The 13,643-nt window shown below is 41.3% G+C and overlaps 1 protein-coding gene across 3 annotated transcripts in view; it reads right to left on the bottom strand.

The window, feature by feature from the left end:
* Positions 1 to 13,643, bottom strand: part of TGFBR2 (transforming growth factor beta receptor 2) — a 60,655-nt gene that overhangs the window by 29,660 nt on the left and 17,352 nt on the right. For 2 of the 3 annotated variants that reach the window (XM_064704704.1, XM_064704705.1), the window contains exons 2-3: positions 3,371 to 3,542; positions 1,594 to 1,784 (exon numbers count right to left, since the gene is read on the bottom strand). In XM_064704704.1, coding sequence (XP_064560774.1) covers positions 1,594 to 1,784; positions 3,371 to 3,542 — 363 coding nt within the window. Of the gene's footprint in view, positions 1 to 1,593; positions 1,785 to 3,370; positions 3,543 to 3,647; positions 3,666 to 13,643 lie in introns of those variants that run through there. The other variant, XM_064704706.1, reaches the window with a different exon arrangement.

The following is a 13,643-nucleotide window of genomic DNA, read 5'->3' as shown; positions in this document are numbered from 1 at the left end:
TGAGCTGCAGAGTTCATAGGAATCAAGGCACTTGGTGCTGAATTTTAGAAAGGTTTTCATAACTGTACATACACACCAAAGACACATATTTATCAGTGATTTCATTCAGCTACATAGCTCCAGGAAAAACAGCTATAACGTGGCTAACATACAATTTAGCCAAAATCCACAAGGGTGTGGTACATATTGTACAAAAACACTAGGCAGCTGACACAGAGTAAGATCTCTTCTCTGGGGACACATTCTCTTCAATAAAAGCACGCAACCTGTCTACCTGGGTATACCACTTGTGCTCATATCAATACTAGTATATGCTCCAAATCCTTTAAAGGTCACCCAAGTAAGGGTTGGTCACACAACCATGGATGAGCAGTCAGGTTGTCTGGTTTCAAATCAAGCTTGACGAGGGGATGAGGAAGACGGGGATGAGGGCTGGCACCAGAAAGGGATAGTCTGGGCCAAGGGAAGCAAAAACATGCTAGCTTGCTCTTGGCTAATTTGGTGTGGTTTTGAGACCTAAACTAGTTGGCCTTCTTGGAGGTTAGGAAGTGAGAGCTACAATTGCTCACACAGTCATTCACCTCAGTGCAGTGCCACACCATATTTCCCAGGAATGGAAACAGCATCCCAAGCCTTCGTTATCTGAGGTAACAAGGACCTAATTATCTCCTTTTCTGAGGAATTTATGGGTGATGGGGATGGGTGTGGTGTGCCACACCCCTTCAGAAGTGTGAATACATAAATTTCTCCATAGGAGACCTCACCCTTCCCTGTGAGAAACCTGACTTTGTCTCAGTAAAATAATCACAGCAGGTAGCACAAAATAAAGCAAAAGGGGTGTGTGCACCCACACACATCTGGGTGTGCAGCAGTAGGTCCAGCAGCACTGCACACACCTGCAGTGCCTTCACTGTGTCTGCAGTGGCCCTCAACAGAGCTCAGAAGTGGAATGGGGATGGGTTATGCACTTGTGGTTTGGTCTGCACTCACATTTCCCTGGTTTACCTGAACTCACATACACTGCCTTGTGCCATGTAGGTGTGGGGGAATATATTCCCCAGAGAAGGAGCCTAGCTTCTTCACACCCACCACAAGGGAGGTGCAGATGGTCAGTTACACCAGAGAAGCTGACTTAAAATTCACATCCTATCAGGTTATCAGTAACATCTCTATATGCAGATAACACACTCAGGCAATACAGCCTTTTAGAAGAGGTAGGACCTTAAAAATAGCATTTGCCTTTAGTTTGAATTTTATAATGTAATTAGCATGTGTTGCATTTTGGTGTGCCCACAGAACAACTGTAAACATTTTGCTTTCATCTTCCATCAGCTTTTAAGTGCAATATCTTGAGCTGAATATGAGACTTACTTCAAAATGAGGACAGCCTGGCAGGAAGAAGTACCCTCAGAACACAGAAAAGAAAGATTGAGATTTTTCAAGATTCAAGAAAGACTAAAATAGCACCTGCCATTAGAAATTCTCCCCCACAAAAAGCAATTCCAAAGGACATCAGTATAACACAGTTAATATTAACACAGTTAATATTACTTGCAAGGAATGTAGGAATGCCAGGTAAATTATTAAACCTACCTGATGTAAAAATGAGCATATCATTGCATTCTTCACCTTTGCAGGAACACATGAACATCAATCCCCCATCATCCTTCTTTTCCCTCATTAAACACTGCTCTGAGTCATAGTCATCCAAAATGTGACCATACAGTTTTTCCTGGGGGTCGTGGCATATTGTTTCTAATGTCACATTTTCATCATTCTGTCTCCTAAAAATGAAAAGGAGAAAACTGAAATCAAAAAAGAAATATTTTATAAAGGGAGCAGACAGGACCACACCTGGCCAAAATTTACCACTTTTGAGAACATAAACAGCATTTAAAGAGCATCCTATGTTTTTCTCTGTCTTTGTTGAATGGGGCAAATTTGGCACCGTCTGGGCTCCTCACAGCTGTACAATGGCACAGCTATTCCTGAATCATATTCCTGCTAAGCTCACAAGAGTGCCTCTGAAAATCTCACTTAGAATTATTCAAGCTAATGCTTGATGAACTGCTGTGAACTTCAGAACATACTTTTGGTTTTTGTGGTCACTAAGTAGACAGTAAAAATCTGTGGGAAATTACGAGAAAAACTGAATTATTTCCTCAAAATCAGAGAATTTCTAGTGAGTTGGTCTTTTCATTTTGCTTTTGAAGCCTACAATCAGCACAGTGTGTGGACTGAAGGAGTTATATACAAAAAACCCCCCTCAACTAACTAAAACCACCCCAGCAAAATATCAATCATAAAAACTGATGCAAGTTAGAGTTGCCTCACAGTCAGGGAAATATTTATAGCTGACAATCTGGACCATATTCCTGCGTTTTGTCCTGGTCCACAGATTTAATTTCATTGACAAAAGACTTGTTGGCAAAAAAGCATTTTACAGTTCTCAACTTACTTGCCTTTTGGATAACTGATAATGAAAAATCCAACATGTATCTTAAATTGTACGACAGCTCCTTTTTATGGCAATAATAGACACTGATGACTTACTAAAGAATCACAGGAGAAATACGAAAAAGCACACTGGACTGATCCTGAACTGAAATGCCTACTTCCAATTATGCTGAACATCTCAATTCAATGGACACAACTAATACCTCAGGACATGAATTAGTTATGTCCCTCTGTAAGTGGTTCTAATTATTTTACTAAATCAGCAGCAATACTGCAAACACTCTGTTGTGTTCCTTTAGTCCAGTTATTAACTCATTAAGAGTGGTTCTGGCTTTCCTTGGTAGGACTGGATTCCCATTTATGAAAGGGCAAGGGATGCCCCAGTTTTTAGACTGGAACACAAGCTTAAAGCAAATAAATCAAAAAAAGATTTACAATTCATTTTCATAAACTCTTGACTTCTTTGAACCAAGACAGGGGCTACAAAAAAAGCGTCATGCCTACATCAAAGTCTCCACCTACACAGAAGTTTTTTCCCATTAAGAGGAAATATTTCTACCTGTACATGGCAATAAGCCTCTTGTGATAAACCTACATAATCTAGTTCCCTTGAAACCTGAGAGAGAATTGTCTTTGTTCAGCAACTGTCACTGCAATCCTCTCTTGAGCCTCAAATCTGTTTCTACTCTTGAGTGCTGTGGGTGGATACAACTTAAAGGCTTGTGCAAAACCATGCCTCTTTTCCAATAAGTGTAAACTGGAACAGAACTGTTTTAGAAAAAAACAAGTCCCCAGAACATTTCATATCAGAATTGTTAACCTCAAGCAACTCTTGGTATGCTGTGCAGAGATATGAGCGGGAATCAGGAGAGCAAAGCCTGGTGAGGGAGCAGGGACATTCTGAATAACTTACCATATAGCAACACAGACTTCACTACTCTTCTCACAGATAGAAGTGATGTTGCAGTTACTCCTGCACCGATGTTGGTTTGAGCAGGTTGTTGCTTTAATATCACAAAACTTGCATAAGTTTGGCATTTTCAGTCCACTTTCCTTATTTCTTTCTACAGGTGATGTAAATTGAGCTTAAGAAAAAAAAAAAAGGAAACTCAATAATGGTAGGTGATCAGATTGCATTATTGCTTATTATGAAGATAAGGTTTTCATCAGCAGCAAACATTTCCTCTTACCTTAAATTAGAAAATCTTTGATCTTAAGCAGCTACCAATTTTCTTTACAGCAAGGTAAGTGCCACGATGTCAAGACCAGGTTAATCAAAGTGAATTTGAAAAGCGAAATGAATTTCTATTGACTTCAGAGGGAGCAAAAGTTGCTCTGTAATTTGCAGAATTATGCATTTTCCAAAAAATTTGCACTGAAATAGCTCCTCTGCACTCACCCATTTCATTACTCACAGGCAGTGTGTCTGTGCCCCATGTATAACACTGCATCATGGTCTATGTGCCACAGTAACTGTAGCTTCCACACTGAGAATGCACATTAGCTGTGTGATATCATTATAACATGGATCAGCATGAAATTTGCAATTTTGTCTTTACTAATCTGAGGCATAACCTAGGTGTCATCCCTAATCTGATTACTGTTCACACATAAAAATCACAGAGCTGGAACAGACTTTGAGCTTAAGGTAGATGGCCTGCCAGAGAATGTGGGTAAAGCTCAAGCTAGAAATGCAATAGGGCATCTGTGCAGCTCATGTGATCTACTGCAGGAGTCTAACTGGGCCAACTGCAGGGGACTTGAACTCAAACTAACTTGAACTAAAAAATGACAGCCTGTCTTGTAGATGCCTGCTTTGACCCAACAGCTACTTTTCTGCACCAAGAAACTGAAGAATTGCATGCTTACTGGTTCAGAGTCTCAGTACTTGCCATCTGCTTCAGTGTGGCAGCAGTAAGGAAAGATATTTTTGTGCCAGTGTTTGAACTTCAGGAAAGATACTTTTAGCTCAAAAACTATTTTGAAAAGACAATGTAACTACAAGGAACAGAAAACGCTGACACAAAATTCTTCCTAAAGCTAAAACGAACATGGCAACTATCTGAAGTGGAGCAGACCATCAACAACAGTTTCAGTCTGACTCACTTTGCAATGTAATTGGAAAAGTAGGGTGAACCACTTTGAGGAGATACTGGGCTTACATGCAGCACAGCCCTTCTCTTGTAGCCACCTGCGTGTTAAAACTGTGTTCATATTGCTTTCTGTAGCCAAATGTTGCTAGTCAACCCATAATAGGCAACCAGGGATTTATAATTTCCCCCTCTCTCTACTCAATTAGCTGAGAAATCAATTTTTTCCTTCTAGAACTTCACTTTTTACTACCATTAGACTATTTTACTACAGGAAATAAATACATATTATTTTTCCAGGAGGAAATAAAAGAGCCTCCTGCTAACATTTTCAATTGAGTTCTGAACCATTGTGAAAGATGGAGAGAAAGGTTTTCTCTCCATCCAAACCACACATCTTTCTCATCACTAGCATGCTCTGGTACTGACCTAAGGTCTCTGATCTAACAGCCACTACACTCAGTGGCAAAACTTCCAATGGTTTTATGGTACAGAAGAGGATGCTGCACAGAGGGGTGGTTAGGATGAGCTCACTGGGTGTGGCATTGTGCTCCTCCCTGCTTTTGGCTCAAGCAAGAGCTAGCAGTGGTGGCTGTGAGGGCTGCACCTGGCTTAAAGCTGGACTCTGGGAAGACAGATAACAGCACAATAGCTGAGGGCCATAAAACTTACTCAGCAGCTGAGGTCTAGTTGAGCATGCGCCAAGCAAAATACAGCTGGCATGCAAATACTACTATAAGTCAATCATCCTACTCCATAAATAGGGAACAGCCCAGGGTCTGCTGAGCTCTCCTGCACAGCTGTGGGCTGCATGCCAGGATCTCCCCTTGAACAGGGATGCCTCTTGAGGTTGTGAGAATACTTATTGCACTAAATACTCGGTAAGTGAAAGGGGAATAAGCAAGCTGAAACTCTGAAATCTTAGCTAAGTGAGATAAAGGACTGCTGTGCACATATAATCCTTTAGACCTAAGTTCCTAGCCTGGAACTAGGTCTGGATCCAGCCACACATGGAAACCACCTGAGAAAGGGGTTTAGAATGCGAGAGGGTCCTTTCTGAACCTCCTGACTCAACATGAGGATGTCTCTGACAGTTTGTCCCACCTTGTCCTCTATGCAGTAAATAACCAAGTGTATGTCGCCATCAAAGCTTGTTATAGCGCTGTCATGTTTACTATCAAGCTTTGTCAAAATAAACATTGCTACTTTTCCAAGGGAGGTGTGCCACCCCATTTGCAACACTGGGAGCTCTTACATGGGTGGAGAACGCTGGCAGGATATTATGGGCTGGCAGAATTTTAAGCCCCAGGTAAACATTTCTTGTTCTGTTGTGTTGCAACAACTCCCAGTAGCCATGTAGAGGAACAAAGCCTCATTGAAGCAGGTGTGGTAGGAACTCAGAAGGTCTTGAATGTAGTATTCTATGAAATACATGTCAACATAATCCTCACTACGGCAAATGGTACATCTCTTCTGGATGGTGCACATCTCCTCTTCCTTACCACACGCTGAAGAGAAACTAATAGCTGTCACAACTTATCTAGGTTGCAGTAATGATTGAAACAACCTGATAGTGAGGGACTGTCCCTCTACCCAGAAAAAAACCCAATCTATGGGGCTAAAAGCCTGGAATGAAAATAGAGATAAATACTGAGGGAGAGGTGAAGTGACTCACCCAAATGTACACAGGAAACCTGTGGCAGGGGTGCCTGCAACTGAGCACGGGGGAAAGGCATCAGCTGCATCTATGCCGCTTTCAGCTCTGAGCTCACGTGGCAGCCGTGGCATGATGGTTGCCTGTGCATTAACATGACTCAGTCCCCTCCAGGGGCCACAGCACTGGAGCCAAGCGCCACATGAAGGTGGGTCCTTAGGTAAACTGTTTCAAGCACATTATATTTGTTGAGAGAAAGGGTTTGGTTCCTACGCCATCCCTGGCTGTGCCAGGTTCTACCAAGGCTCACCCACTGGAACAAATGGATTAAAATAATTATGTTTGGACCTCTTCCAAGGAGGGATATCCAACCCAAACTACTTGATTAAAAAAAAAAAAAAAAAAAGAAAGAAAAAAGAAAGAAAAAAAATGCCATCTGGAAAGCAGCAATCCCCTCTAAAGTCACAAACCTTAAGTTTCTAAGGTAGGCATTAGTTTAATCACTAGCAACAGTAGCAAAAGGTTGGCCAGTTAGGACCAGGTAATTTCTGATCAGGTTTAATTACTATCAAAAGCTAATGGGGTTTTGGGACTTCCAGAACTGACTACACTTGCATTTTCTCCCCAAAATTCTTCTAACAGAGGCTGACAGATCAGTGACTCTTTCATGCCTCTGGCAGTTCAAATTGTCCAGGTGGACAAATTTTATTCCACATTTGGTTCAACATTTGGTTTAAAGTGAGACTGCAGTTTACTTTCCCTAAGACTGTCACAATGCTCTAGCAGATGTTGGTCTGTTTGTTATCACTGCTTGGCCTTGTCTCCTGTGATAACCCATCTAGTTCCAAACTAAAGGCACATTTGATTTTTTCTATCTGATGCTGAAACCACACCCTGCAGATGGCCTGAGGGGAAATCTGGAGTTAGATAGGAACTTTGATGTCACTCTTTGGTTACAGACTGCTACTAGACTCTGAGAACTCAGAAATCTTCAAAAGATGGGTCTTCTTCCAAGTCACATGAACTCACATCTATCTTTAATCAATAAAGTCCTGCCTGGAGAATGACAAATTGGTAGGATTCTTCCCTAGGAAAGTGTATTCTACTCATTCCCTGAGGGACTCGTAAGCAAGGAGTGGTTCAGGACCAGCAGACTGCTCCTCTTCTTGTAGTCACTTAAATGTTCACCTCTAAAAATATTTGACTATCCTGCTGCACACCTCATACCACATGAGCCATCTCAAGATTTTCTCCTGTTGAGAAAACCAAAGTCACTTGAATACTGTGGACATAACCAACCTTTGATTTTGTAAGAAAGAAAATTGGTTATAATGAAAAAGTTAACAGAGAAATCACAGATTTGCAAAGGTGAATGAAGCCCTCCTAAAGTGTGTGCTTGTCTCCTAAAATTTGAATTTGCCACCCACTGTCTAATGTTAAATTTCTTATTTTGACTTCTACAGGAAGCCTAATTCTAGCTTTCCTTGCTTCTTTGTCCACGGAAAGGGCTCCAAATAAAAGACTGTGCTGTCTTGGCTATGAAACTTTCAGCCAACCAGTTCAGCAGAGATCAGCCACTGTGATTAAAATGTATGGAACATACAAGCCAGCATGTGGACTGGACATTATGGAAGAGACACTAGAGCAGTCACATTAGAAATGTCCACTCCATGGACTCTGGTGGAGCCAGGCTTGCAGAATATCACTACTCTTCTGTGGTTCACATCTTTATTTATGATTTCCTAGGACATCATAAACAGGACACCTCAGCCAAAGTCTATTGACTTTGCTTGAAGTGGTTTGCTTTGCATCTGTTGTCTGTAGATAAGTAACTTCTATTGAGGGCTAACGCTGTACTTTACTTTTCTCCTATTTTTAAAATCATTACAGAATTCTCACAAGCTAACAACATTAAATGAAGCCCAAACTAACATGCTGTCTTTTTGGAAATATCTACACTGGAAAACTTTTTATGTCTTCAGATGCATTTCAGAAACAGCAGCCAATTTCTCTTACTCCTATCTTGTAAAATCTTGTCACAGCACTTCTGTTCTCTCATCCAGTGTCATTGGCACATGTATACTTATAAAGCAGCAGGCAAATCCCATCCTCCCCCCAAAAAAAAATGCTGAGAGAGACATTGGGATGGGAAGTCAACTACTCAGCTGCTGTGAGATAATTCCACCTGATGGGAGAGACTTGAAGATTTCACTCCACTACATTATGGAAATCTGCCAGGAGGACAATGTCTACATCAGAGAGCCTTGAAGCAGTTTGTCCTCATTCTCCCAAAGAGCACAGCTCCATCACATCATATATCTATGTTTGGAAAGCACAGTAGCAGCTATGAAGAGCATCCAAACTGTATTGCCTTCTCATCCAACAGAAAGACATCAAGTTTTGCCAGGAACTGTACTAAACACAGCATGACTTCTGTTTTGACTACTATCCCTAGCACATGATCTACAGCCCTAGTGGAACTTTGACAGTTATGGAGACACTGCCAGCTTCATTAAATTTGCCTTACACAAATTGATGAATTAATTGCAGGAGTGAGAGAGAGTCAAGGAAAATGCATGACCTGAGTTTTGCTTTCAAGACCTGGATGTGTATCCTGATGGGTACTCTTAAATATACTGATTGCGTCCAGTGTGGTAATACAAGGAAGTGAAGATGGAAACATAATCAATCCTAAAGATAAAAAAAATCATGAGTTACAAAATCACAAGACTTGTCAGACAGATCATGGAAATAAAGGAAGGGAAAAAAACACAACCAAAAAAACATCACTGAAAAGCAAAACAACAAACCCCAAGCAACCAAAAAACACAACTGCTGGGTTCTTCCTTACTTGCCATTGCTGTCTGCACTCTTAAGAGTGCTTTTTGAGACAGGTTTTGAAACTTTGGCCATGAGCAGGAGGGTTGGAATTACCGTCTAACTAGAAAAAAGACACAATAAAATGAAAATAAATCATTGGGATCCAGGAGGTGGATCTTCAAGAAAAATAGCTGTATTCTTATTACTCATCACAAAATCACAGGAGCTGGCAACACTGCAGATCACCTAGTAACTCCCATCACAACAGGGAGGGTTTCATAAGGTTACTTCAGGGTAACCCTATGAAATATGTATTTTCAGTTTTTCAGTTGCAGCTGCCATTTCTAAGCTTAATGTCCTCTGAGCTGAAATGGAGTGTCACTGGTACATACTCCTATTTTCACTATGTGAGTATGAGCTCACAGTGTTCACACTATCTTGGACACAGCTTCAGGCGCAGTCCTTTATCTCAACCATGAGCTACCCCAGCAGGATTACCATGGGTACAGGACTTTTATGCTTTTGTGACTGTTTCTATTAAGATTAACAACAATGATTATCAAGAGTGCTGAGACAGCCTCTGTAAAGCCAAACATGCACTATCTTTTACGTACAACTAAAATATGTCAGAGGAAAACAGGTTCCATGAATGTTTAACTACCCCTGTGGCAGGATTCCAGGAAACCACATTCCTATGGATTGGTCTGCAGAATCTCTCAGCCTCGATCTTTATCATACACAGTCACAGATCACTGACTACCACAGAGCACAACAGCTGCCTTAGTCAGTACTTAAAGTTGTGCCTTTGAGTGTACTGATTGCACTTTTGCAAATTTCAGAGGCTCAGCAATGGATAAAAGCCAAAATAACGTCCTGTTTGAACACAGTACTTTGTGAACTACTTGGAGGAGATGCACCTCATGGCTTCCCCCTGTCATGTAAAGGCTTTTGCTCACTGTATGAAAAAAATGCAAGTCTCACCTATCACACCAAAGAATGATTTGGTGGGACCCACAGGTTTTTTTGAGGTTTGTGTGACCGGCTCTTCAGCCATGACTGAGAAGTATGCTAGGAAAGAAGAGAGCAGACTGGGGAAGCCATGTTGACCAGCTAGACCTAGGCAAGAGTAGTTTGGCCACCCCCAGCTGAAGGAAGGCCAAGGCAGAAGAAAGGAAAGACAGAAAACCACTGATGACATGCACTGAATTTGGGAAACCACCATTTCTCACCTACCAGCAGGCAAGGTATAGGGGAAGGTACATGCAGAGGGAGAAGACAAAAGGAAAAGGAGCAGGAGTTGGAAAATTTCATTTAACTTGCCTCTGCAGTAGAAGTGCCTGGCTTTTAACAGCAAGTGGAACTGGCAAAACTTTGCTGTAGGGATTGCTGCAGGCATTGACACAGACACAGAATCAAATCTGACAGGAGCTGGGGGAAGGGGCACAACCAGAGAAAAAAAGAGAAGGAACAGCACACTGGAGATCCTAAAGATGAAGATAATTTTTGTATTTAAAGGATTAAAATACCACTATTTTTATCCACTATTTCCAAAATGAGTGATCATTAGCAGTTTTAATCATGGGCTAGGCTCTTCTCTCTGGTACAGGGCACAGCAGTGCCTCAAACATGCCTAAGAACAGAGCTCGCTGTCGTGACTCTGACTGACAGCAGTGCAGGTGAGAGGAGACTCCAGCTCAGCACTTAAAATAGAAGTGTGAAAGCATTCTGAAAACATTATTGTGATGCCTCCAATAATGAGATAGATTTTCACCTGCAGATCCTTAACTTGCAGTGCATTTTCGGGCCACTATTTAGCACTCCATGGCTGGCGGAACAAAAGAATACTGTCTCCAAGCAAAGAGGCTGAAAAAAATCTAAATGATGGCTTCCCATAGGGCACTTAAATGGACATTTCATCTTCTCCTGACTTTAACCCACAGCCTCCCTAACAAAGCACACAGGAATGGGGAACCATATGTGATATAACAGCAATTTCAATTTATTCAATAATAATTACAGGGTCTAGGTTTTTTCCTGCATAATGCATTGAGTTTGGAATTCACTGGAAGTTGTCTTCGGTGGTTAACCCCTCCTGGGACTTCAAATACACAATGGACATCGAACACAGCAATGTTCATCTGGTTCTCAAGATTAGCAAAACCAGCTTTCCTGCTTTGTTGGAATAAGCATGATTCATGGTTCAGAACTGACATTTGCATAACTAACTCTCTGACCTGTGCACTAAGAAGCATATTCTGCATCTAAACCTCCTTTTGTATTCTCCTCTGCTCAGTGAAAGCTGTCATTACTTCACTTGAAACAGAGCTGAAAGAGTATAAACACTTCAGCTTTGTACAAATATTATTTTTCCAACTTATATGGCCTGAAAATAGACAGCAGTCATTCAAGCATAATACAGTTATTTCTGTGATATTTTTTCATGACAGATGAGGCTCTGTGGAAGACGACCCTAACATTTTGAACATACATAATTAGGAACAATTCTGACTCAGAAAAACACAAATACGCCTCTACTCTCTGCTACAGAAGAACCTTGCCCATGCAAGTTCTTGCCCATGCAAGATTCCAAAAACCCATGAAGTTGTACCTTCTGTGTAGATTGAATGGAGTTTCTGAATCCACTGCATCTCCTCCCTCAGTCAGTCCAGAAAGCCTGTTTATAGTAACCCGCTTTTCTCCACTCCTGTTCCCTCAGTAGTCACACCACTGCCTGCCTGCTTCAAACTATGATAGAGCTCTTAATTCTTCATAATAGCAATGGGGAAGGTGAATCATTTGTCCTGATGGAGGCACATATTGCCTCCGAAAGCTTAATTTATATTTCTTCCCCTTATGTCTCTTATGACAAAAGTAATGAGGAACATCCATCTTAAAGAGCCATTTACCCTGTTTTCAAGGGTCTATTTATTAAACTCCCAGTTTCCAACAGGGAAATTCAGAAGCCCACCCAGTACAGGTGGAACAGAATTTATTTGCTAAAAATGTTATGGCTAAGCTATTTCTATTAGCCATGAAGTATTCCATAGAGACACACCCCGGCACTTCAGTTTATCTGCAAGGCCACTGAATGTGCTCAATTTCACATGTGAACTAAAAGGCCCATGAGACCATAAAAGAAACTGATCATATTCTTAAGGTAACAGTGCTGCTTATTGGGAGGCATCACTTTCTTACTTACAATTAGTTCTAAATGCCTGTCTTGGGATGTCTGCTTGATGCAAAGGCAATCTTGTCTGCCTTTTTAGGTGCATCCTCACTAGACAGGCCACAGGTGGGAGGAAAGCAGAGAAGTTTTGAAGTCTGTGTCTCAGATCAAGGGACTGCATCTTCTGCTAAACTTCTGGGCACTAGAACACATTACGATCCACGGTACAGGCAAAGAGGCAAATTTCAAAAGTGCTAGGAGCTTCCTGCTGTATGGTATTGCCAAATCCTATCATCCTTCCCATGGGGAATTGCAGCTGTGGTTCTTCTGATGGACAGAGTTGGTGGGCACATTGGTACAGTTTCTATTTTTCCCTTACAATGACAACTGCTGCACAGAGCTGCTGTGCAGAGGGAGCCCTGCCCTCAACTTCCATAGACCATGCACCACCAAAGACACATAGAAATCAAATATAGTAGCACACTTGCCAGGCCAAACACTCACAAATGACACTCCTACAGGACTTTACTCTTATTTAGTGTAAGGCCTCACCCTGCCTAACTTTCTGAATAGCTACAAATAACTAAGCACTGGCCTGGCAGACACACACCATCACATGAGTTCATCGCAATTAATTAAAAGGGTGGAGGTTTTAAGGTTTTTATCAAATCCTGCTAGAGCTGGATCCTGTTAAGTTTCCTCAGTACAGGTTGTATTAGGAACAAGTCTAGTCAGACTCAAAACTGAGACCTACCACACATAAAGTAGTTGTGGTTTATTCAATTCCTTTAAAATCAGCTATAAGCTCAAGAGGTCTGAATTCCGTGTGTGAAAAAAGCTTTTGTGCAACCTGATTATCTATCTGCAGCATTTTCAGCAGTAATAAGGAAGACTGGATAGATAGCAGAAAATAATCTCTTCCAAATGCAAAATGGAAATTATTTGAAGACTGTTCTCTACACTGGCAGCATACAGAAACTCTGGTGGCAAAAAGCCAAATCTTTCTGCTGAAATTACAATTAACTCTCTCTAGTTAACCCTTGCTACAGCTAAACTCCTGCCAAATGTATATCCTCTACTGTATTCAAAAGAGCACACTAAGATTAAAAAAAAGAGGAAGCTGTGAAAATACTAACTAGAAGCTGCCATGGCTTGCCAACAGTTAATACAGGTGGGCAGATATTTATTAATACTGTTTGTTTACTCAGAAGACTGGCAGGCACTTCCAAACCCTCTCTGGTCTCAGAGACCTACCTCCAGGAAAGGTTATGAGGATATGTTACTTTGGGGGAAGACTTCTGCTTGCTTTTTAAAGTAGTGAAAATGAAGCACAGACATAAAGACTGTGACAAATCACACAAAACAGGAAATTCAAAGCTACGTCTGACTCCCACTCCCTTTGATACAGCCAGGTTGTTCTGTGAATCAGAAAAAGTATCACTCCTGTATTTGCTAT

This window comes from Zonotrichia leucophrys, chromosome 2, assembly GCF_028769735.1.
Source record: "Zonotrichia leucophrys gambelii isolate GWCS_2022_RI chromosome 2, RI_Zleu_2.0, whole genome shotgun sequence".
Taxonomy (NCBI): Eukaryota; Metazoa; Chordata; class Aves; order Passeriformes; family Passerellidae; genus Zonotrichia; species Zonotrichia leucophrys.
This window is presented reverse-complemented; position numbering and strand designations above follow the sequence as displayed.